Source organism: Phyllostomus hastatus, unplaced genomic scaffold, assembly GCF_019186645.2.
Source record: "Phyllostomus hastatus isolate PE091 unplaced genomic scaffold, TTU_PhHast_1.1 phas_contig_283, whole genome shotgun sequence".
Lineage (NCBI taxonomy): Eukaryota > Metazoa > Chordata > Mammalia > Chiroptera > Phyllostomidae > Phyllostomus > Phyllostomus hastatus.
The window spans coordinates 18,090,134-18,112,223 of NW_025333833.1; the positions used below are offsets into that span (position 1 = coordinate 18,090,134).

The 22,090-nt window shown below is 47.5% G+C and overlaps 1 protein-coding gene across 2 annotated transcripts; it reads right to left on the reverse strand.

Annotated features, from left to right (window-relative positions):
* Positions 1-1,135: 1,135 nt before the first annotated feature.
* Positions 1,136-21,843, reverse strand: UTP25 (UTP25 small subunit processor component). Of its 2 annotated transcripts, none has more exons than XM_045838852.1 (12): positions 21,650-21,843; positions 20,791-20,830; positions 19,951-20,191; positions 18,089-18,262; positions 16,109-16,197; positions 14,559-14,969; positions 12,354-12,573; positions 10,573-10,775; positions 8,989-9,171; positions 8,747-8,859; positions 7,551-7,796; positions 1,136-1,923 (listed from the first exon to the last, which is right to left on the reverse strand). In XM_045838852.1, the coding sequence occupies exons 1-12, from the start codon at positions 21,754-21,756 to the stop codon at positions 1,680-1,682; spliced, it is 2,271 nt and encodes a 756-aa protein (XP_045694808.1). In that variant the 5' UTR covers positions 21,757-21,843; the 3' UTR covers positions 1,136-1,679. The 2 variants fall into 2 exon arrangements, with proteins under 2 accessions (XP_045694808.1, XP_045694806.1); XM_045838850.1 differs by having other exon boundaries at positions 18,089-18,265.
* Between the last annotated feature and the right edge of the window lie 247 nt (positions 21,844-22,090).

Below are 22,090 nucleotides of genomic sequence, written 5' to 3' on the forward strand. Positions count from 1 at the left end.
TCATAACCCAGTGAAGGGCAGCTGGGACCACAAGTCTACACTGGCACAAGTTAACGAGGAAGGGCGGGGAAGTGATGCTACCAGGGAAAAGCCTGGCAAACACCACCGGCGACACGTGGTCCATTAGTGTCACTGGTGATGGGGCGGGGGGAGGCTGTGCTCCGCCCGATGAGATGCAGAGGGGACATGGCATTGCTTCTGTGCTGTTCCTGCCAGAAATGCATAAATTAATCCTAATCACAGGAAACACCCCAAATAGCTGGCCTGTAATCTTCAGAAAGAGTCAAGGTCAAGAAAGCCAATAAAAAGCTGAGGTACTATTCGAGTGAAGGACAGGACAGAGACCAGATAACTAAAGGCAGCATGGAGTTCTGAACGCACCCTTTGCCTCTGAAGGTCATTACTGGGACATCTGGCAGAGCCTGAATGAGGTCCAAGGATTGGATGATGATATGGTACTGATGGCAATTTCCTGATTTAATAGTTGTTTTGTCGTTACACAGACAACTGTCCTTGTTTATGGGAAATGCATGCTAAACTCAGGGGTGGTTTTAAAGAGTAATAGGCCCATTACTCAAGTCGGCAACTTACTCTCAAATGGTTCAGGCTCTGTATTTTTAATTTTTCTGTTTGAAAATATTTCAAAACAAAAATGTTTTTAAAGGTGCCACTTCCTTTTTATCTGTTATATGATTTTAAAAATCACTAACGATAAAGGTGGTGGTGTTGAAGATGGATTGTTCAACATCAAGAGTTTCACAAAATGTTCCTTGCTGGTGTGGCTCAGTTCGGCTGGGCATCACCCCGCAAACTGAAAGGTCTCTGGTTTGATTCCCAGTCAGGGCACATTCCTGGGCTGCGGGTTCAGTCCCTGGTCGAGGCACGTGCAAAAGGCAACAAGTCAGTATTTCTCTCACATCAATGTTTCTCTCCTGCTCTTTCTCCCTCCTTCTCTCCCTTGAAGGAGAGAGAGAAAAAGAGAGGGAGAAAGAAAGAAAGAAAGAGAGAAAGAAGGAAAGAAGGAAAGAAGGAAAGGAAGGAAGAAGGAAAAAAGAAAGAAGAAAGTTTTAAAAAAAGTTTCACAAATTTATTTTTTGAAAAAATAGAAATTGATTTTTTATATAATATTTCGAGTGTATTTTATCTAAAACATTTACTATGGTGAGTTTGAAAAATCAGTGAATGAATGTGCTCTTCTACGTTGAATTAAAATAGAATATTTACAGTTTTAAAAAGTTTGGGGAAAAAATAGTTCTATAAAACCTGTGCAATCCAAAATTAAGATGATATTCAGCAGCAAGAAGTATTCCAATTTCTCACATCAGCTCTCACAAGCAAAAATATGTATGCTTTACTTTAAGAAAGTGTCAAAAGGAAATAGGCAAATCTGAACAAATTTACCAAGTATAATAACTTATAGGTAAAATCACAATAAATGAAATTGTGGTTTACAAAAAATTCACAAGTAGAAGTTTCCTTTATCGACTTCTCAGAGTTCCTTCCATCCACTCCCTCCTGACCGCTGCAGGATGGGAGTCACCGAAGTTTGGTTTGCACTGCACTGTTCGGGGACGTGTCGCTGCCCGGCGCACCTTCCCTGCAGCAGCCCTCCTCCTGCGGAGGTATCAGAACTGGGTCCACGCGGCACGGAACCAGGCATCACCCACCACGCCAGACCCTCATCTCTCTCCGGTGATGAAGAGGTGGACGTTCTTCTGGGACCGCAGCATCTGCGCGGCCCGCTCCGCACCCACCACGGCGGCCAGCCTCTGGGCGTCGTACTTGGAGTAGAGCACGGTGCAGGTCCAGGCGGCCTCCTCTCCCCCGGCGCTGGCTCTCAGCATGTTACAGACCTCACTGTAGAAGTGGGGATAGGTCGGCAGTTCGTAGAAAATCAGGTTCCTGATGCCTTTTATGGTGTACCTGTCAGAAGGGAAAGAGAGGCTGTGTCTACTTGGGAAAATGCATGGAAAGTTCCCTGGGGATCCGCAGGGGCTAGTGCACCCCTGCCGCTTCGTGCTCGGGGACGAAGACAATGGCACAAATAAGATCAAAGGTTATTCTCGCTTGAGCTTGAAGGGCTCATTTTTGTGACCACATATTTGAATTCCTAATATCTGGCTTAAGGTCATGACAAAATAAACTGCATTTCCTGAGCCTACTCCGGCGGACTGAGGTGGGTGGGGAACATGGCAGACCTAGGGTGACAGGTCTGCCAGAGAAACCTCACAACGCAGGCACTTCCAATCTGACCTTGTCCTTACTGCAACCAGGCAAACACAATGTTCGGTAAAGATGAGGTCAGAGCCAGTCCATGAAAAAAAGGCAAAAACTGTGACTGCATTCCTATTAGTCTTTTCTTGTCACTCCGCAGACATGCTAACTCCACGGCAGATGTCTCAAGTTCATCCCTTTGCAGAATCCTGCCTGAGGACCCATGAGGCATTGTGGGAAGGCGGTTAGTTTCAACAGCCTGTGCACGTCTTTCCCTGCTGCTCGGTGCTGCTTGGTGGGGAGGGGGTAGACCCTAGGGACTCACCATATGGTTCGGGTCAAGGTCAATCATTCCATTGGGGGTCCCACAACAAAAGATTTTATAGCTGATGCGGTTCTGGTTCTTCTGGTTAGACTCCCCCATTCCCTGGGAATTTCTGTTTACTCACAGAGGATAAGCTTTCTTGCCTTTTCATCCCAGGCTCATCCTGATCTCTCTGAGGACCCTCCTCTTTCAAACTGTATCCGCAATCCCTTCTGGTTCACCTTTCCATAGAGGAATTCTGATGGCTGGCGAACATGGGCTCAGATGCCAGTCCAGTGTCCTCGGGATTCCCGGACAGTCCTCTAGTTCACCTTCACATGGGGCTCTCTCTGCAGGCCCCCACTGGGAGCCCTGGGGAAGGGCCGGAGGCAGGGCAGAAGACCTGAGACCCCCCACTGGTGGGGCAGACAGGAGCCCTTCTACGGAACCTTCCAGACCCATATCTTCTGTGAAGCAAAAGGCTAAAGCCAACAGGAGAAGGGCAGAGGTCACCTGCTCATGGGGGACAGTAGGTGAAACAAGAGTCACCCGCCCCTAGTAGAGGGGTAACTCCATCCATCCCCACAACTCACACCTGGTACAAAGCAACAGCAGCCTGTTCCTGGGGAAAGCACACAAAACCTGTTCAGCCCAAGGTCCCACGGATGCAGCGGAGGCCTGCCGCCACCTTGGAGAAGCAGGCACTCTCGGACACCAAGGCAGCTCACAGACACAAGAGTTTGGCTGCCACGGCGGGTGTGCAAGAACGCTGAGAGTCACACCTCCAAAACCCAGAATGAACAGGGCGTGCCTGAAACCAAACTGGACCCCAAGAAGCCCCTCTCCCACCTCCAGGCTTGCAGGCAGTAGCAAGCAGGAGTGTGGGGACACCCCCCACTCAGGCACTGGGGTACAGGCCTCGGGGAGAGCTGAGAGGAGAGCCAGACACTGAGGAGAGGCCCCGCGCCACCGAGGCCCTGCACGAACTCACTGTCTGCTGCAGGATGTCACATAGGTGATGCACCGAGGGTTACAATCATGACAACCGAATCCCCATTGGTTCCAGTTCCCACGCTAGTGGTGTGACAGTGAGGTGTGCCCGGACACAAGTGCTACTTACCTCAGTCTCTATGTTCAACTGACAAGTACGAAAAACACAAAAAAGCAAGAAAAGGACATTAAAACGATGACGTTATCATTTGTCCAGTGACTGGCAGAAAAAGGCCAGTGAAATACATAAATTATTGTATGTTTTGGGTGCCGGGGGAGACAAAGGTAAAGGGAAGATGGGACGGAGTAAATCAGTGGCAATGCACAGCAAATTTCTTAATTCTGTACAGCCTTTGAGGTAACAAGTTTTCCTTTCCAAACGGATCCTAAGGAATTGCCTAGGCAACTATGTCACCAAGTAGCATATGGATGTCCTTGGCATTGTTGTACATAATAGCACAAAATAGAGGGGACAAGCCTATGTGCCCGTGAAAAGGAAACTGGGTTCATTATACATCCACATAGTGCAATGCTATGGAGCCATCAGAAGAATGCAACACACGCTCCTCCGATTACTTATTAATTACACGGAAAAGTTACATTGACAACAGAGATGGGTGGAGAACGGAACCACCCTGACCAAGTGATTTCATTTAGAATCACAACAAATGGGATAAATGGACACTGTGCCTCTTGATGAGATGCAATAGGAAGATGCCAACATCCTCCACGTAGAATTCTCACCAAAAAATGTTTAATCTAAACCAGTGGTTCCCAGACTTTGCTGGAGGCTGAAACCCCTGTTTGTTTAGGGAAGTTTCTGTGCTCCGTCCCAGCCCTGGGTGCTGTGATGTGACTGGTCCGGAGACACATCGTGGGCATCTGGGTTGTTAAAGACTGCAAGGGAATTCTAATGCACAACAAAGTTTGGGAACCAGTTATTTAAATAAGTAAACAATTAGACCAATTGAAACTACCGGACATTCTATAGGAAACTCGACTAGACTCCCAAAAAATGCCAACGTCGTGAAAAAGAAAAAGAGAATTATTTTAGATCGCGGTTCTTCAGCACTACTGACCTTCCGAGGCAGACAGTGCCTCCCTGTGCCCTGCAGAAGGTTCAGCGGCACCCAGGCCTCAACCACCAGAAGAGCCCCCCGGCTGCAACAATCCAAAGTCTCCAGATATTGCCAGATGTCCCCTGGGAGCAAAACTGACTCCCCAAGAGACATTTGAGAACTAAGATAGAGAAGAAAACTGACTCCCCACTTGAGAACTAAGATCGATATGAAAAACACGTTAAGCAAATGCAATACATGAGCCTTAACTGAATCTGGGTTAGGGGGAAAGAGCTACAATGGTCATTTTGGGGATAACCAGGGAAATCTGAATAGAGATTATATATTGGATGAAGCTGTACAAATGCCAAGTGGTGTGATAATGGTGTTGTGGTTGCATAAAAGAATATTCTTGTTTTTAGAAGCTACATGCTTCTTGGGGAAGGTCATCAAGCAGACGTGACCCCTGGTTCGGGCAAACGGAGGCGCCTCACCCCTCCTCTGTGCTTTGGACCGTGTGCTCCTCCTGCTTTCCCTGCTCCCAGAGCTGCCCCACTGATACAGCCCGAGACAGAGATGTGGGACTGATACCCCCAGACTGGGCACGAGGCTGACCCCTGTTAGGGCCTCTGTATGAACCTCTAAGGTTCTGGGGGCAGACGTGGAAACTGCTCCTCCCATGGGTGCCCCAGACAGGCCTTGTATGTAAGTTCCCTTGCCTATTAAACCTGCCATCCACCAATCTGCCTTTTCCTTTGGTGTCTCCCTGCCCTATGAGTATGGAGGCCAGTTCTCATACAAGGGCAGAGGGTGCTCCGAAACGCCCCAGCAGTCCTTCCCAGCTCCACAGATCCCACTCTGGAGTTTCTGGCTCACCCCTGGTTGACAGCCCCCTGCTGCGGTAACCCACAGACAGTGTCCAGGAAAGAGCGGTGAACCTCTCTCTCCTTAGGAGGGGCCATCTCTACCAAATGCCCACCCAATTCTAAGATTCTCCTGGTTTCATCTCCCCCAGAGAAAACAAATCTTCAGGCTGGAGTATTTTTGCTACTTCACAAATAAATTATAACATTTCTAACACTGCCTACTTCCATGGAGAATATATATATATATATATATGTAATTTCAGAATTGGATAGTAACATTTAAAACACATGCCCTTTTCCTAAGGTTAAATAAAACCAAATTACAAAGGCACTGCAGGTCAAAGCACCCATCATCACCTTGGTGATCTCTCAAGCAAAAACTTCTATGGTTGGAACCCTGCGATAACTGGCAGCTACAGAACTCTGAAGCACATTGTTTCCATTTACCTTCAACAGGGGCTACACCCATGAACCTGGTGTAGGCTATGAAGCGAACAGCACATGCTAGGTCACGCTAGGTGTGTCTCTGTAATGACTGCACAGGCAAAATGGTCTGGTAAATAAATGAACAGTGTAAGACAGGGCACTGTCCTGCCTACTTGAGAGAAAGAGAAAGGAGCTCTTTCTCTTAAGTAGGACATCATGTCCTCTCCTTGAGAAGCTGCTTTCTGAGAGCAGCCCTCATCCCAGCTAATTCGGGCTGGCCAGACAGTCACACTGGGCGGTTTTCCAGTGCACCCCCTTCCCGGCGAGGGCTTGCTTTCACTTGTCGAGCAGACAGGAAACTAAGGGCTCCTAAGACCTGCGGAGGCAAACCCCCCCAAAGCTCCACTCTCCGACGTGAACAGAAACAACCGGCTGGAACAAAGTGCATGATGTCAACAAGCGAGCGCTCACTAACACTCTGGGGCCAGCAGCCTTGTCCCCAGGAGGGAGCCCACGGAACACAGCTGTAGTGGCTTCTCAGCTCTCCACTCCTGGGTCACCCCGTCAGCGGAAACCCAAAGAGGTCAGGTGGGGGCTGCCTGCTCTGCCCGGACAGCTGCTGGGTTCCCGTCTCCCCATCTCGGTAAGGAGAGCATGTCTGTGGGGCACCATCCTAACCCCAGCACATCAGCAATGCCGGGCCGAAGTGCAGCGTCCAATGTGCTCCGAAGCCTGGAAGATTCCTGGCTCTAATGCTGGGGATCCTCTGAGAAAACACGCCCCTTGTTAGCAAATATGACTGAGAGTCGATGAAACAGCCAAGTCCAAACCTAGATTCACTGCACGTTCCTGTGGCTCAGAAAGGAAGGGGCAGCAGGACGAGGCACCCACCTCTCCCGAGGTGAGGGAGCAGACAGGGCTTCTGCGTCTGGCAGCAGGGAGGATGAGCAGAACAACTGGGGGAACAAGTGGGGGAGCGACGGTCAGTGACTACCCCAAACAGTAACAGAGGGCTCAGTATGACCAACGCTCCCGTGAGAACTTTTTCAAAAGGCCAATCTCCCTTACTTTATCAAAGTCCCAGGGTAGGGAAGCTAAACAAAGGCTGAAACGCTTCAATATCCAATTCTAAGCCCCCGGTCTTCTGCCTCCCGCGAACATCCAGGGGCCCACGGTCCCGGTTCTCCTGGGTGAGGACCAAGTGTGTGCCTACCTCCCCGGGGCACACCAGAGCTTTCAAACCCTGCCCTGTGCTCGGCCCCTCCCCCAGCAGACTACACAGCCCCCGTCGGTGTTGGTGCTTCTCCCACAGGCCCCTCCCCTCCCTGAACTCGCGTGTGCCATCCCAGCTGAGAGTCGCTCGACTCGGTCTTTCCTGAGGTGTACGCCCACAGCTGCGGACAGAGCCTGCACAGGGCCCGCCCCACTCCAGGTCTACCCACGGGTTGTGCCGCAGTCACTTGGCACTCCCACAGCCTTCCCAACAGTGCCCATTCCGGGAGGAAAACAGCCAGCGAAGAAGAGTTCAGCCAGCCCCCAGACTCTCTGGCTTCTCTGCAGGAGGCAGAGTGGGAAGCATCCTGTAACTCTGTGAAACCCGCCATGCGCCGCGTGCTCAGGAGCAGGCCGTGATTTGCTCAGCGTCCCCAGGCCCCACTCAGAGGCTATGCTCCAAACCCATCACGACTTTACCTTTTGTAGAAATGGAAGCGCTCTGTGAGGAGCAGAAACTGCCTCTCTCCCTGAAGGAAGAAGTGCCGGGCCCTGGAGACGCCAGACCTCTGGGTGTACTCGCAGATGTGCGTGAAGTTCAGTTCCTCCTTCTTGAAGTAATTTCGGAGACGCACAAAGTCGAAGTAGGAGGGGACATAGATGAGCGAGTGAGACATGACTGCGTCACGATACTGAGGCAAAATCTTGTTCACAAAGAAGTGAAACCTGATTGGAGAGGCAAAGGGCAAAGTCAGCGCGGGTCTGGGGCCCCTCGCGTCGCTACTCACTGAGCGACCCCGGCAGGTGGCCTCTCCCTCCACACCCCCAAAAGGGCCAGTGGGGCTTACCTCACTGCAAAGAGGTCACCTAGGAACAACGCTGATAAGCACATTTAAAAAGTAAGCGCTGACACCATTCACCATGAAGGACACATACAATGCAGCTACCCCAGAAAGTTATTCCAGGAGCTCTGCAAGCACCCCACGCACTCGTTCATTCACTAGGTCTGTCACTCGCCTGTCACCAGTCAGTCAGCGAGTGCTCGCTAACACCTCCCACATGCTGAGCACCGTGAGGAGGCCGGGCCAAATGCAGAGAATCAGAACACCAGCTCTTCTCCTGACTGACATGGCTCAGTGGGTCAAGCCTCATCCCACTGGCATCGAAAGGTCGCTGGTTCGATTCCCAGGGAGTTGAGGGCCAGGGTCCCTCCCAATTGGGGGCATGCGAGAGGCAACTGATCGATGTTTCTCTCACACATCAATGTTTCTCTTCCTTCCTTTCTCCCTCCCTTCCCTCCTCTCTAAAAAAATAAATAAATAAAATCTTTAACAACAAAAAACGAAAAGAAAAATAGTTCTCACCCCGAGGAGCTTACAGCTCCGTTGCTGACCGGGGATACCTCGCAGCATGAAGCAGTGTAATACAACTTTAGAATGCCACGGTCTGGGGGAAGGACCCCGATCTACTGTATGAACCCTGCCACTGATCAGCTGTGAGCACTAGGCCAAGGCACCGTTCCTCTCTGGGCGTCAGTTTGCTCCCCTGACGATGCTCAGTGAGGGACAATGATCTCATTTCACTCGGTAAATGGTAATCTACAAACCAGCACGGACCGGAGCTCTGAATCCCCCTCTGTGGTCCCCAGGTGTGTGACGGGTGGGAGGGACAGGTACCTGGTGTCAATCACTGAAGCTAGGTCTTCGGCTTCCATCCTCTGGAAGACATGTGGGAGCTGCACCAGCACGTGGCTGATCGAGCCTGTCATCGGGGCGTTCCTCACGGCCACCTGCCGGAAGTCGATGAGAGCATTAGGCGGCAAGCTGTCCCCACTGTCGACCAAATGCCCTCCTCTCCTTCCACCTCACGACCCAAACAATACACAACGCTTCACGAACGCCCAGAGCAGAGAACGCACCTGGCCTTCCACGTTGACGCAGTACCTGTTGAACACGGAGTTGATCTGGGCATCCTGCAGGGCCCCAAACAGCAGTGTCTGGCGATAGCACTTGGACCAATTATTGAGGCTCCACATCCGCACTCGGGAGAAGTCCACCCCGTGCGAGTCCAGCGGCAGCAGGTTCATGTGGTTCATCAAGTGCTTCAGCAGAAATAACACTACCATTAGTATATACTGAGCGTTACCAACGGGGCACTGCTAAGCGTTTTACCAGTCTACCGTTTCATTGAACCCCATGGGTAGAGTACACACTGTCATCTCCCAAATTACAAGGAAAACTGAGGCTCAGACGAGTGACTGACTTGTCCATAGTCAGCCACAACAACATGATGAGCTGAGGTTGGCCACCTCTAGGACTTTTTGAAGAGGATCAAAATGATACCTACAGACATGGTCCTTTAAAAGGACCTTCTGACATGCCCCCCGGTCACTCTGTGGGTTCTTCAGTCCCCCCTTGGACAAAAAGGACAATGACATGGAAAACAGAGCTAGTGGCCTTCAATGTCATGTTCTCAAAACATGAAGAGATTTCCAGAGCCATGACACGTCTTCTCCTCAAATTAAAATCTATGACAACCGCCCTGGCTGGTGTGGCTCAGCTGGTTGGAGCATCATCCCACAGACCGAAAGGTCGCGGGTTCAATTCCAGGTCAGGGCACATACCCAGGTTGTGGGTTCGATGCCCAGTTGGGGTGCTTTCGAGAAGGCAACCAATCAATGTTTCTCATATTGATGCTTCTCTTTCTGCCTCTCCCTTCCTCTCTCTCTAAAAGCAATGAAAAAAACAATGTCCTCAGGTGAGGACAAGAAGAGACTATGACAATCACTGACACAGCTTTTCCATTCTAATTATATCTTTACCTCGTAATATGTGTTGAAGGGTAATGACTACTACAAATCTGTCCCCCACTTTATAAGTGAGTGCTCCCTTTATTTGTCCCAAACTCCCTGCAAGCCCTGGGGCTATAGGAGGTAAGTGCTCACTCGCCTTAAAACACAAGCCTACAGTTTTGTGATAAGGGTTGTTCCAAAGCACAGGTTTTTAACCCTAAAACTGACAACAGCACAGAGTATGTGGAGAGGGAAAGATAAAAGGCACTGCACAAATTACAGTAGGGGGATTAAGGCATCCTACGTTTCTCTGCAAAACAAGATCCATGAGCAATGCCTTCCCCCCTCCACTGAAAACCAAACAAAAAGGAATGAGCATAAACGGTAAGAGGAAGTAGGTCAGATGAAGACATTCCTAGTGGGAAGGATTTTCAACCACCCAGCCACACTAGAGTGGCCTATTAGCAGAAGTCTTTCAGGGGAAGAGATCTTTTCTGGAGATTCGAAAATACTGCCGAGAATTTTTGTCCCTTTGGATAGTTTACTGACCCATCTGTGGGTAGAAGAGAGGACAATATTTTTCATTTCAAATTAGGAAATGTGGACGATTTCCCTGTTTCCCAACTACCTGCAGTTCAATCTGGACTTCAACCCTGCAGGACTTAAACCACTGAGTTTCGCGTCCCTCTGGACATGAATGACCAGCATTACCAGGACATGTTCCCAGTTCTGCATCAGGTAGATGTCCGCTTGATCGATGATGAGAAGCTCAACAGAAGACAAAAAATCAAAATCTCTCTTCTTCTCCCCTTCTGCACCGAGGATGGTCCTCAGGCCCAGAGGGGAGGCGATGAGGATGTCCGAGGAGTAAAAGGGGGCATATAGCCGGACGCTTCTCTGCAGTATTGCCACACCTGCAGGAAACAGCCAGTACATATCGGTCCAGCCATCACCACTCAGCCCTTGGCTTCCCCCCTCTGAAAGCACCCCCACGCTTATTCCTTCTAAATCTTTCCCCTTAGCACATGAACATGCTCAAATTGGTTTGATCATTAAAATCATCATCACCCCTCCTTGACCTGTGGTCCCTTCCAGCTCCCACTCTTCCATTCCTTGACTACCAAACTTTTCCAGAAAATTGTCTCTACTTTGAAATGTCCCACACACTCTTCAATGCACCACAATCTGGCCTCGGATGCTCAGGATTCTGAAACGGCTCTTGCTAAGATCACCAGTGGCTCTCGGTTACCAATGCAATGGCACTTCAGTGTTTCCTGTCATGAATGCATAAGCGTTACTTTGAACATACCCTCCGTGAAATATTCTTTCCCTCACTGGTGGTTTTCAATTCTCACTTCCATTTCTGTCAATGACCTGGCCGTTATTGATCTCTCCAGATCCAAACAGCTCTTCCACAAATCCCTGGATTCACCCTCAAGTGCTACTTTCACCCTACATAAAGCTTTGGGGAAATGTATCACTAACCACGGTTTTAACATCACCTTCACATGACCTCTCTTTCCTGAGTTCCACGCTGATGAGACCTGCACAAGTTTAAAACTGAACATCAGCTCTTATCCCTTTTGCATCTTACACTCCAGCCACGCTGATGCCTGTGTGAATCTTAGGTCACACCTGGCTTCTTCACCCTGAGGCTCTGTACATGCGGTTTCCTGTCTGAAACCTTTTCCTCCACTCTGACCACCTCCATTTGTAACTGGATAAATGCTACTCAGGTTTCAACTCAGTACAGATGGCACCTCCACCAGGAGGCCTTTGCTAACCACCCTGCGCCCATGCTGGGTGAGGAGAGTGTTAAATGCTCCCAGAACACCCACTGCATCCTCTGAGCTTAACAGTTACCACTCTGTACTGCTTCCACAGGAAGCTGGACAACTTTTATCTCTATATCCCCAGTTTCTTAACAGTGCCTGGCACACAGTAGATGCTTAATAAATGCTTGATGAATGAACATATGTGACCTATGAACATTTTCCAAGAACTTCACTCTATCAATGTCCAACCAACCAAGCTGAATGAGAGACAAGCAGAAGCGTGCAAGTGGAGTGGGGGTAAGTCCTGTGGGGCGGCAATGGAGGGGCAGGCACTCTGCATGGCAGGCAGGAGGGAAGGCCGCCATTATGCAGACGCTCAGTTTATTCAGTCTCCCCAGACCGAGCCCCTCGGCCCACCACTTCCAGCTCCCCGAGAACTCCTGCAGCACCGACTATGTGCTGCAGAGAAGGGTGTGCTGAAACATCTCTGCTGCAGTCTGCATGTTTCCACGTGCACCTTCAGAGATGCTCCACCCACCAGCCTCGGCACGACTCGCCCCACCAGCAGACGAGACATCTCAAATGCACTCTGGTTCTGTGAGGCGGCTGAGTCAGTGACCCACTGAAAGAATGCCTGATTCAGGCTCCCAGCCCCCAGCCCTGTGCACCTCACACCTCAGGTCCCTCGGGGTCTCAGTTTTGACCAGGAGCAGTTACCAATCCTAAAGTGGTCGTCGATGTTGCCAACAAACACAGCTTCGTAATCCTCGGGCCTCTTCAGGTTGGGTGGTCTCTCCTCAGGATCTGAGCCATACTCTCTGTTAAACCTCTTTTTGTTGCTCACAATTATTTTCTTCTTGCTGTCACCCTCAAGGAGGCTGATGAAGAGCTGCACCACCCGCAGAGCAGCTTCCCGGAACGGGACCACTATCAGCACCTGTGGAGGAAGCAAGCAACGGGCAGCCTGGGTGGGGAACGGGAAGGAAAGGCCCCTTGAGGTGAACCTGCTGAGGGCGTGTCGCTCATGAGCCCTCCGTACAGCAGCGGCCCCAGCCAGGGCCCACACCCGCGTCAACCCCTCTGCACGGAATCTGACTGAGTCCTAGAAGCTGAGCACCTGCCACATCCACAGGGCCATGTGCTGTGGATTTTAGTCTCATGGCTCCGTAGGAGGCAGTTCTCAAGCAGAATCTGGAAATGCCTTTTAGGCTAAGTCAATGCCTTTAACAGAGGAGTCTACCAGCAAAAACTCAACAATGTAAACACATTAGCTCTTTGAGGGCAAGGAACATGACTCACTTCTGTCATTCATGAAACTCAGTGCTGTATTTTTATACAGAAGAACCCAAGAACAAATATATGCCAAATAAAAAATGAGTTAGATGTAACAAGCAGAGAACAAAACTGGTGAGGAAAAGGACTAACCCATCACTACTTTTCTAGTACATTCTGTAGTACATTTTCAGAAATAATGATAAAGTATTTCTGAAACAAGATTATATTTTAATGGGAAATATAGGACTTAGTTTTCAAATATTTCCTAAAATGCTCAAAGTTATGACTATTGATAGAAAAAAAAAGGTGTTTAATACCTGATTAATTTCTAATTACCCTTTTGTAAACAATATAATCAGTGGAAATAACCCAAATCAGATCATGCAATTCACCACGTTCTAACTGTGTTTCCTGGGTAACGTGTCTCTTATTCTTTTTTGCAATTCTAAATGGAAGCAGATAATCATACAATCCTGACGGTCAAGACTTTGAGGTAGTTTCTCAGAAAGACGACCAGCGCGGGGTTAGTGGTCCACTGCAGGGACAATGAACAGAGAGCGAAGAGGGCCGAGTCACTGGCCCCACCGTGAAACTGAGAAAGTGCCTAGGCTTCGGTGTCCCCAGCTGTCAAACAAGGGGGTTGGACTAGGGAACTCTAAGAGCCACATCAGTATGAAAACTGGAAGATCCTATTAAGCTCAATGAGAACAATCTAAAAAGATGAGGTTTCTTCAATATGGAGCCATATAGGCTAAGGGGGAGGAAGGACGGCCAACATAAGATCTAGCTCCATAACATCACGAAAAGTACAGGCAGAATTAAAAGGCGTTTTCTTATGGCCAGGCTGGTGTGGCTCAGTGGATTGCGTGCCAGACTGGGGAAAAGGGTCACTGGTTTGATTCCCAGTCAAGGCACATGCCTGGATTGCTGGCCAAGGCCCCAGTAGGGGGCGCATGAGAGGCAACCACACATTAATGTTTCTCTCCCTCTCCTCCCCTCTCTAAAAATAAATAAAATCTTTAAAAAATTTTTGTTTTAATAATAAATAAACAAAACGTGTTTTCTATTACAGCCCTAAGTCCCCAGAGTTTAGGCTTATGAGCCCCAATAAATATAATCATCATTTCAAGCAGGAGTAACTATACAAAGGAAAAAGGAGGAATTTTTCTTTTCCAAGGTTTACATATTTATGTGGCTTAGTGAAGAAAATCTCTGGTTCCTGTCCCATCTCCACTACTCTTCTCCTGGTTCTCTCTAGCGAAGCCCCTACAGATCTTGGTCTCAGCCCAGAGCTGTAACATTTAGGGATTAAATAAGAGGCTTGTTAAGGTCCCGTGCAGCTCCACAATCACAAAGAGCAGATTTATAAAGCGATGTTATTTATGTATGTTCAGGGTTTATCTTAAAGGAGAATTACCACGGAGGTACCTCCTATACACAGGCTTCCAGGCAGAGCCACTTAAGAGCAGTCCACTGAGCCGTCTGCAGCACTGCTCCACCTACGTGGTCCATCGGATATGCCCGCTGAGGGACGCACTCATCTCTCTAATCATTAGAGCACCTGAGTACCTGATAAGTGCCAGGCACCTACCAGGCAGTGCCTTGCAGCCTCCTTCTTGAGGACAAGGCTCTCCTGCTGCCACTCACCTTAGGCCTTGTTAGCCCTTGGTCCCTGAAGTCATCATCGTCGCCCACCCCAAATTTCTGGCTTCGGCGTCTGCTGTTGTTGCCAAGCACCCGGGCATTGGCTTTGAGCACGTGGTTCATCGCGTGCAGGCAGTACACGTGGCGGATCTCCTCCCCGTTCTTCAGGGCAGTCCGTTCTGGGTAGAACAAGTCCCGGTAGGAATTCATGATTAAGAATAGCTCCTTCTGGAGGGGTGTGAAGGGGCTGGTGGATTTTTGGGGACCAGAGAGAAACTGGCTGTTGGTCTTGGTCCAGGTGGATTCTAGAGGCTTCTGGAGATGAAGTGCTTTTACATCAAGGTCCTTTGGAGGTTTAAATGTCTCCAAACTCTGAAACTTGGATGAAAAGACAAGCTGACCCAGAACGGGCCACTAGAGGAGAGAAAGACCAAGAGCTATGTCAGAAATGAACTATAGGCACCTTACACTCCAGCCTTGTACTCGCAGAGCACTTTGTAATTTACCAAGACCCCTTGTGACTTACAGGGCATCTCATTTCATTCTTGCAACAACCCTGCAAGGTTAATGCTGTTTTCACACAGTGCAGGAAACGCCGAGGTTCAGGGAGGTCATATGATGCCCACAATCATTTTCAAACACTTTTGAAATGACAAAATTATAGAAATGGGGCAAGGGAGGTGGGCATGCTTCTAGAAGGGGGAGGGGAAACACCAGGGATCTTTATGGTACTGGAAGTGTCCTGCACCTTGAGTACGGTGATGGGTGGGGGAATCTGTACGTGTGATAAAACAGTATGGAACTAAACACATACACAATAGAGGAAGAGCAAAACTGGGGAAACGTGAGTAAGATGGGCAGACTGCATGGACGTCAACTTTCTGGCTACGACACTATACTACTGTTTTGTAAGATGTTACCATTGGGAAAAATTGGGCAAAGGACATACAGGGCATGTTGGTATTATTTATTATAAGTGCGTTTATAATTATTATCTCAATAAAAATTCCAATTAAAAAAGTATGACCAATTCGCATGAACAGCATCAATTGGTGGGGAAAAAAAAGCAAAGCAAAAACTGCTCCATATTTGAGTAATTTAGTTGTAACTCATAGCTAATATTCCAAACAAATGGACAACAGCAGTAGCTACTGATTTGCTGAACACTTTCTATGTATCGGTCAATAAATTACTTTATTTCAGGTAGGCATTACTGTCCCCCTCGAACAGATGAGAACAGTGAAGACCAACAAGGGAGATTATTCTGCGTTAGGTCACATTAGCAGCCCCTCACAGATGCTGCTCTCAAGGCCAGCGTACTGGTCTATGAAACACTCTTACCTCATCTGGCTCCCACACTCCAGCTTCTTGGCGCCTTCTCACACCACACCTGTGCCCCACAAGGCTCCTCCAGCCTCCCCGTGCCCTGCTTCCCCATCAAGCCGTCTACCGCTGCCATATACCCTCTGTCTAGGAAGATCACTAAAACCCAAAACCACTGCTTTACTTAGGGCTTTCCTTCCTTGTGACTGAGATGACCAAGCAGCACTTACTTTTAGCTCGTGGGCAGTTTTGGGGTTTGTGGCAACAGCCTGAATTTCTTTTTCTTTCAGTTCTTTGTTCACATGTTGTAGAAACGGATCTAATATGGAAATAAAAAATGTGAGAACATTGGCAGGAACTAGCAGGCACTTTGAACAGAATGAATGTCATGCTGTACTTCACGTTAACTCATCCTTTCCCCCATCCACTTTCCCCATCCTCTCTTCTAGTTCAGAGCGTGCAAGTTTCCGACAGGTTCATTTTCCTAAAGCATTTCTCTAACTGTTACTTCCCAGCTCAAAAACCTTTGAAGAAACTTCTCATTCTGAAATTTGAATTTCTGAATTATACGGCCCTCAAATTCTTCTGCCTCGGTGGCTTTCCTTCAATTAAAAATTCTATCCTCTCCTTTACCTCATTTTTGTATATCCAAATAGTATGAGCACCACAAATTACTATTTCCCAGGGGCCTACTATGTCAGGCACAGTGCTGGCTCCACCAAGAGGCCACTCCTGGCCCCCTGCAGATAATCCCCAACCCTGCCTCCCCAGCCACCAACTCCCCAAACATGTGAGCATGTCTTATCTCCCCCACCAGACTGTAAGATCCCTGAGGATGGCCTGTCTGATTCATCATGCGTTGCAGGACACATAGAAATGCTCAATACTCAGCTGAGTTGAGCGAACAATCCACGTGGTAGCACCTGCACGCAGGGTTCCCTTCAGTGCTCTGAGCTGGCCATTCAGCCTTCTCTCCCACTCCCCTCATTAAGAAGCAGAGCAAAGTTAAAAGAACCATTCAAGGATGCAAATGGTAGAACTTCAAATGCAATTCGTACTAATACCCAAGATAAGCATGAGCAAGGGGACATAAGAATTCTAGGTGCTAATACATCTGTTCAGGCAAAACAAACAGAGATGTTTGAGGACAGCTAAGCTTCCTAATGTTTCCTTCGGGTTTATAAGATTGGATGGTTTAGAATGAGGTTTGTGCTCAAATTCTACCTCTGCTTCTCCCTCTCCACTATAATGACAAGCAGAACCAAATGAGACAAATTAAAATTTCAGCTTCATTAATGGTAGAGTTGGGTTGAAGAACAGCACTGGGACCAAAAAAGGCACTCAGGCCCTGGCTGGTATCGCTCAGTGGATTGAGTGCCAGCCTGCAAACCAGAAGGTCACTGGTTCGATTCCAAGTTAGGTTGTGGGCCAGGTTCCTAGTTTGGAGTGTGTGAGAGGCAACCATGTATCTCTCACACACTGATGTTTCCCTCTTTCTTTCTCCTGTCTCCTCTCTCTAAAAAAAAAAGCAATCAGGACACAAAATAAGACACCCTCTGGCCTGCCTACTCAGCTGCAGGCCAGCAAACTGGACAAAAAACAGAGAAAAAGAGAAAGAGAGAGAGAGAGAGATAATAATAGAGACTTGCCTAAGTGTACCACAGGCAGCCCTTGCCCAAGTGACGGACATTTAGACCGAGGCATGGCCAAGAGGCTACAGGAGACTGGGGAGAAGGAGTGCAGCTTGTCGGCTTCTGAGGCACTCCATGGTAGTAGGAAAGTCAGATTAGTTAGTGGGTCTCACAAATCTGGAAAATTACTGCTCCAACAAAAAAGAGCAAGTGAAAAGGAGAAAGAAAAATGTAAAGCATTTCTCCTCTTCCTTCCCTTCTTGGGAAGGAAATCAGAAGTCTTCCCCCGACCCCAACTGTGGAAATGTGAGGCCTGGGAAACTGGCTTCCCCTCCTACCATTCTTAAGGTGTCTGTTCTCCTAACCAGCCATCCTCATCCCCCCAACACCCAATACCACCTAACCACTGAAGAGCACAAAATACCCTTGAGAGGTATTTCTTCCCAGTTCTTGATTTAGCTGCTAGAGCATCTGTTTTTAGCACTACTCATTCCAATAACAGGAGATTTCATGTGTACCATCCCACAAGCCCTGCACTAAGCACCTGATGAATTCAAATAATACGTACTGTGCTCTGACCTTGTGATGCTTTCAGGGAACAGCTGCCTCCACTTTCCTCTTCGAGAAAATTGGTTTCCAGGCTGAAAAGTGACTCATGTTTTGTATCTGTAAACTCCTCCGGGGGTTCCTGTTGTGATGTGCCGGGTGGCTCGTCCCCATCTTTTCCCTCAGGGTCAGCAGGTAAGGCTTTACCTCCAATTTTGAGAAATATTTTATAAAGTTATTTAATCATCAATACAATCCTACTTCTGGTGACAAATGAAATCTAACTCCTTAGCCAATATCGACACAATGTTCATTGCTGTTACTTACTTTTAAGCAAATTCAGGTGAAAAACAAATTTCAAGGCTAAGCTTGCTTGTTGACTCAGTTCCAACAAAGTCCACTGAGACGTACATGGGAGATGGTCAAACAGCAGTGGACTTTATGATAAGAAATAACTGGGAAAAGTGACTCCATCATTTTCTATCACTGGGATAATTAAATTACCACATAACATTTACAATGGAATACTATCTAATTAAAGCTAATGTGAACCCAGTCACACACATGGAAAAACGTCCATGGTATATCATTAAAGAAAAAAACATTAAGTAACAGAAATATACGAGACCACTATACAAATACACACAAATATGTGTGCATGCTCGTACTTTTATACATTACATCCACAACAAGGTAGTCTGGCAGGTTACAAAAATGGTGGGGGTAAAGGTTAACTATACCACCTTCCTGAATTTTTACAGTAAATATAGATTACTTTTATAATTTAAAAAAACACACTTCAGTTTGAAAAGTCCAAAACAGAAAAGAAAAATAAAGACAAAACAAAAAACGCCCTAAGTCTGAGACAATTAATTTTTATCCTAGTAAAACTAATGAATTAAAATACTAAGAATGCTGTGCAACACTGTAAAGTCCAGGAAAAATACGCTGCAATAGGCATTAGGATAGTGAGATAAAGAGTCCCCCAGATATATTCTGATGATGAAGTACTACTACAGCAATGAAAAGTAATGAATTAATAACACATGGACATGGATGAATCACAACGTGAGGAGCCAAAGAAGCTAGACAGAAAAGAGTACACATACTGTCTGCTTCCATTTATATAAATTTCTAGAGCAGGCGAAAGTAACCTATAGTGAGAGAAAGCAGGTTAGTGGTTGCCTGATACCAGGGTTGGGACACTGACTGTAAAAAAGATAAGAAGGGACTTTTTGGAGGTATCGGAAATGTTCTGGAATCTTCACTGTGATGGTAATAACAGATGTATTCTTTTGTCCAAATTCATTGAACTATACACTTAAAATGGGTACTCTTTATTACACGCAAACCCTACCTCAAGAAAGATGGTGTTAAAGTTGAAGAGTCACCTAGAAGTTAGTGAGAAAAGGCCCTTTAGGCTGTCGATCCCAGCTCCTCTCCGAAGCCTTCCCTGGCAGTGTGTGAGCACTCGACATCTCTTCACACCATACATCTCTGGCTGTTGCATAAAAACCTGCTTCTTGAACATTTTTGTGTATTTGTGTCTATTTTTCATTAAACTAGGTTTCTCTGAAGAATGGTAATCTCTTTAATAAATTGAGACCATTATAAAAGCAGAATTATGTTCTGTTTCTTCTGACTCAGGGAAACTTTGATGAAGTCCTAGAAATTCTAAGCAAAAATATTACTTCTGCATTTTTCTGGTAAGAAGGTCCTATGTTTTCATCAGACTCTCAAAGTATCACTGAGGCCAGCAAGGTTAAAAAATCTCTGCTTTGGATCCACACACCTCCCCCCCCCCACCCCACTCATACAGCACCGGGCACTGTGCCCAGAGGGCAATCTGTCTGCGCTCCTGGCACAGACGATGAACCCACGTGGGAGACACTTACTTTCCTGCATCTCAGCTGCTGCTGTCTCTTCCTCCACGCTGGCATCACTGTCACCATCTTCACTGTTCATTTCTGCCTCATCTGAAGCACTGCCTTCTTCTTCCTCTTCTTCCTCCTCTTCCTCCTCCTCCTCTTCTTCAGAAACATTCTTTAATGTGGCGAGTAGTTTGTGGTACCCAGAAACTTGTTCTGGTTCACTGTCTGCTTCACTTTCAGAATTTGAACTATCTGAACTCTCTGACTAAAAAGAAGATAGGAATTTAAAAAACAAAACGATATTGTTCTCATTGCTACCCTGTGACTATCAACAGATCAACAGCATAACAGACTCAGACTTCCCTAAATAAAAAATAGCTTTTCTGCAAATATACAATTCTATCTATTCTATTCAAGCAAGCACAGCATCACATTTATTTACAATACTTAATCTAGCTAAGACTCTAGCAGCTCTTCATCTTGGACCTGCTTATGTTCCATGAGGGAAGAAAGCTGACATAAAACTTTAGGCTATAAGGGGACCTAACCTATTTGTCAGACATTGGGCCCATTTAAAGAAGCAACAGGAGAATTACAATACAACAAAAGAATGCAGGCTGGTAAGTAAGCCTCAACAGGTTCTAATAGACTGATCTCTCAGGGCAGTTTAAACTTTAGTTACTATTGTAGTTATCACAATGGCATTTTAATGGACATCTGCATTCAAAATGAAGCAATATTACTAAAATAACAGCTTACATCTCAAATAGAAAAGGGTGAACATGTAGCCAAACTTTATTCTAACATATAGTTTTAAAAGTGACAACCCAGGACCAACTATTACAAAGAAGGTATAAAACATACCAGTTGACAAATCTGTGGTTTTGCTTCCTTTCCAGAAACCCTGCGAAGAAACAGGTCATTTTTTAACTGTAAGTATGCAGCAGTTGGGAAAGAGTGTAATGATACAAGTACAAGTGAAAATAGCAGAATATACCATCACAAACACGTTGTAACTACAGTCACATAAACACAACAAATGCACTGGGACAGAGACTGTTAGAATATGACAAAGAGATAACAATTGACACAAAGTTTCACGAGGTCACATGACAAATACTGGAGTCACACAACAACTGGCTCTCATCTAAAAGATGGCTATTTTGGCAAATAAAAAACCTCAGGTTTACCTTTTCTAGCAAATTTCTTAATTAGAATATCCCTTTAAGTTACTGATAAAGTGGCCCAAAAGGGTGGGGTGTTGAGATCATAACTGAGAGTCTGGACACTGACTGAGGAACCCACAAACTACCTACACATCAGTTTCCTCCCTCATGTTAACTGGATAAATCGATGATGTCGAGGGCCCCAAGCGATTCTTAAAAGAAAACAAAAAACAAATCAATTTAGAAACTCTCTGACCATAGAAAGCCAGCCGACACCCAGCACTGCGGGAGCGTGGTCTGGCACAACGTTAGAAGCTCACCAAACGGGAGAAGACCCGTGCAGAACCACCTCTCAGGCGGGTGGCCGCCAGAATCCTCCCCGGATGAGCACCCGCGGGGCCCGACTCTGAGCACCGCGGGCGCCGGGGAACCATGCGAAGAGGCGGGAGCAGCCCCGTCACCACCGCAGAGGAGACCTGCGGACCCAGACGGGAAGACGCGGGCTCCAACCGGGAAAAGACGCTGGCAGCGCTGGCCCTGGTCATGCCTCTCCATACCTGTCATAGAAGGGATGCTCCTCGCCGAAATCCCGAAGGTGCTTCTTCTGCTTTTTCGTCAGGGTGTTGAGCAGCTGGCTCTGGCTCCGGCTCCTCCGTTTACCCATAGCGAAAAGTCAAGTCTGTCCACCTTCAAAGGCCACGCTGTCCGCCAGAAGTTGTCCCTTCTACCCACTAGCGTGGAGCCTCTGACACCACGGACGGCGGAAGAAAACTGCCGTAAAGCAGAGCCGCTTTACGTCGCGCTTGTACGACAGGAGCTAAAATTCTTGGTTCCGATTCTGCCCCCTAGGGAGGCTCTTTGGAAGCACAGGCACACGTGCCCGTTTGTTCTCCGTGACTTAGACTTGTTGGCAGGTAGGCTTGGGGCTGCCAGGGTTGAGTAAATGGGTGGGCGTGCTTTGCGCTTCTGTTTTGATTGTGGCACTCAGCCTGAATAAA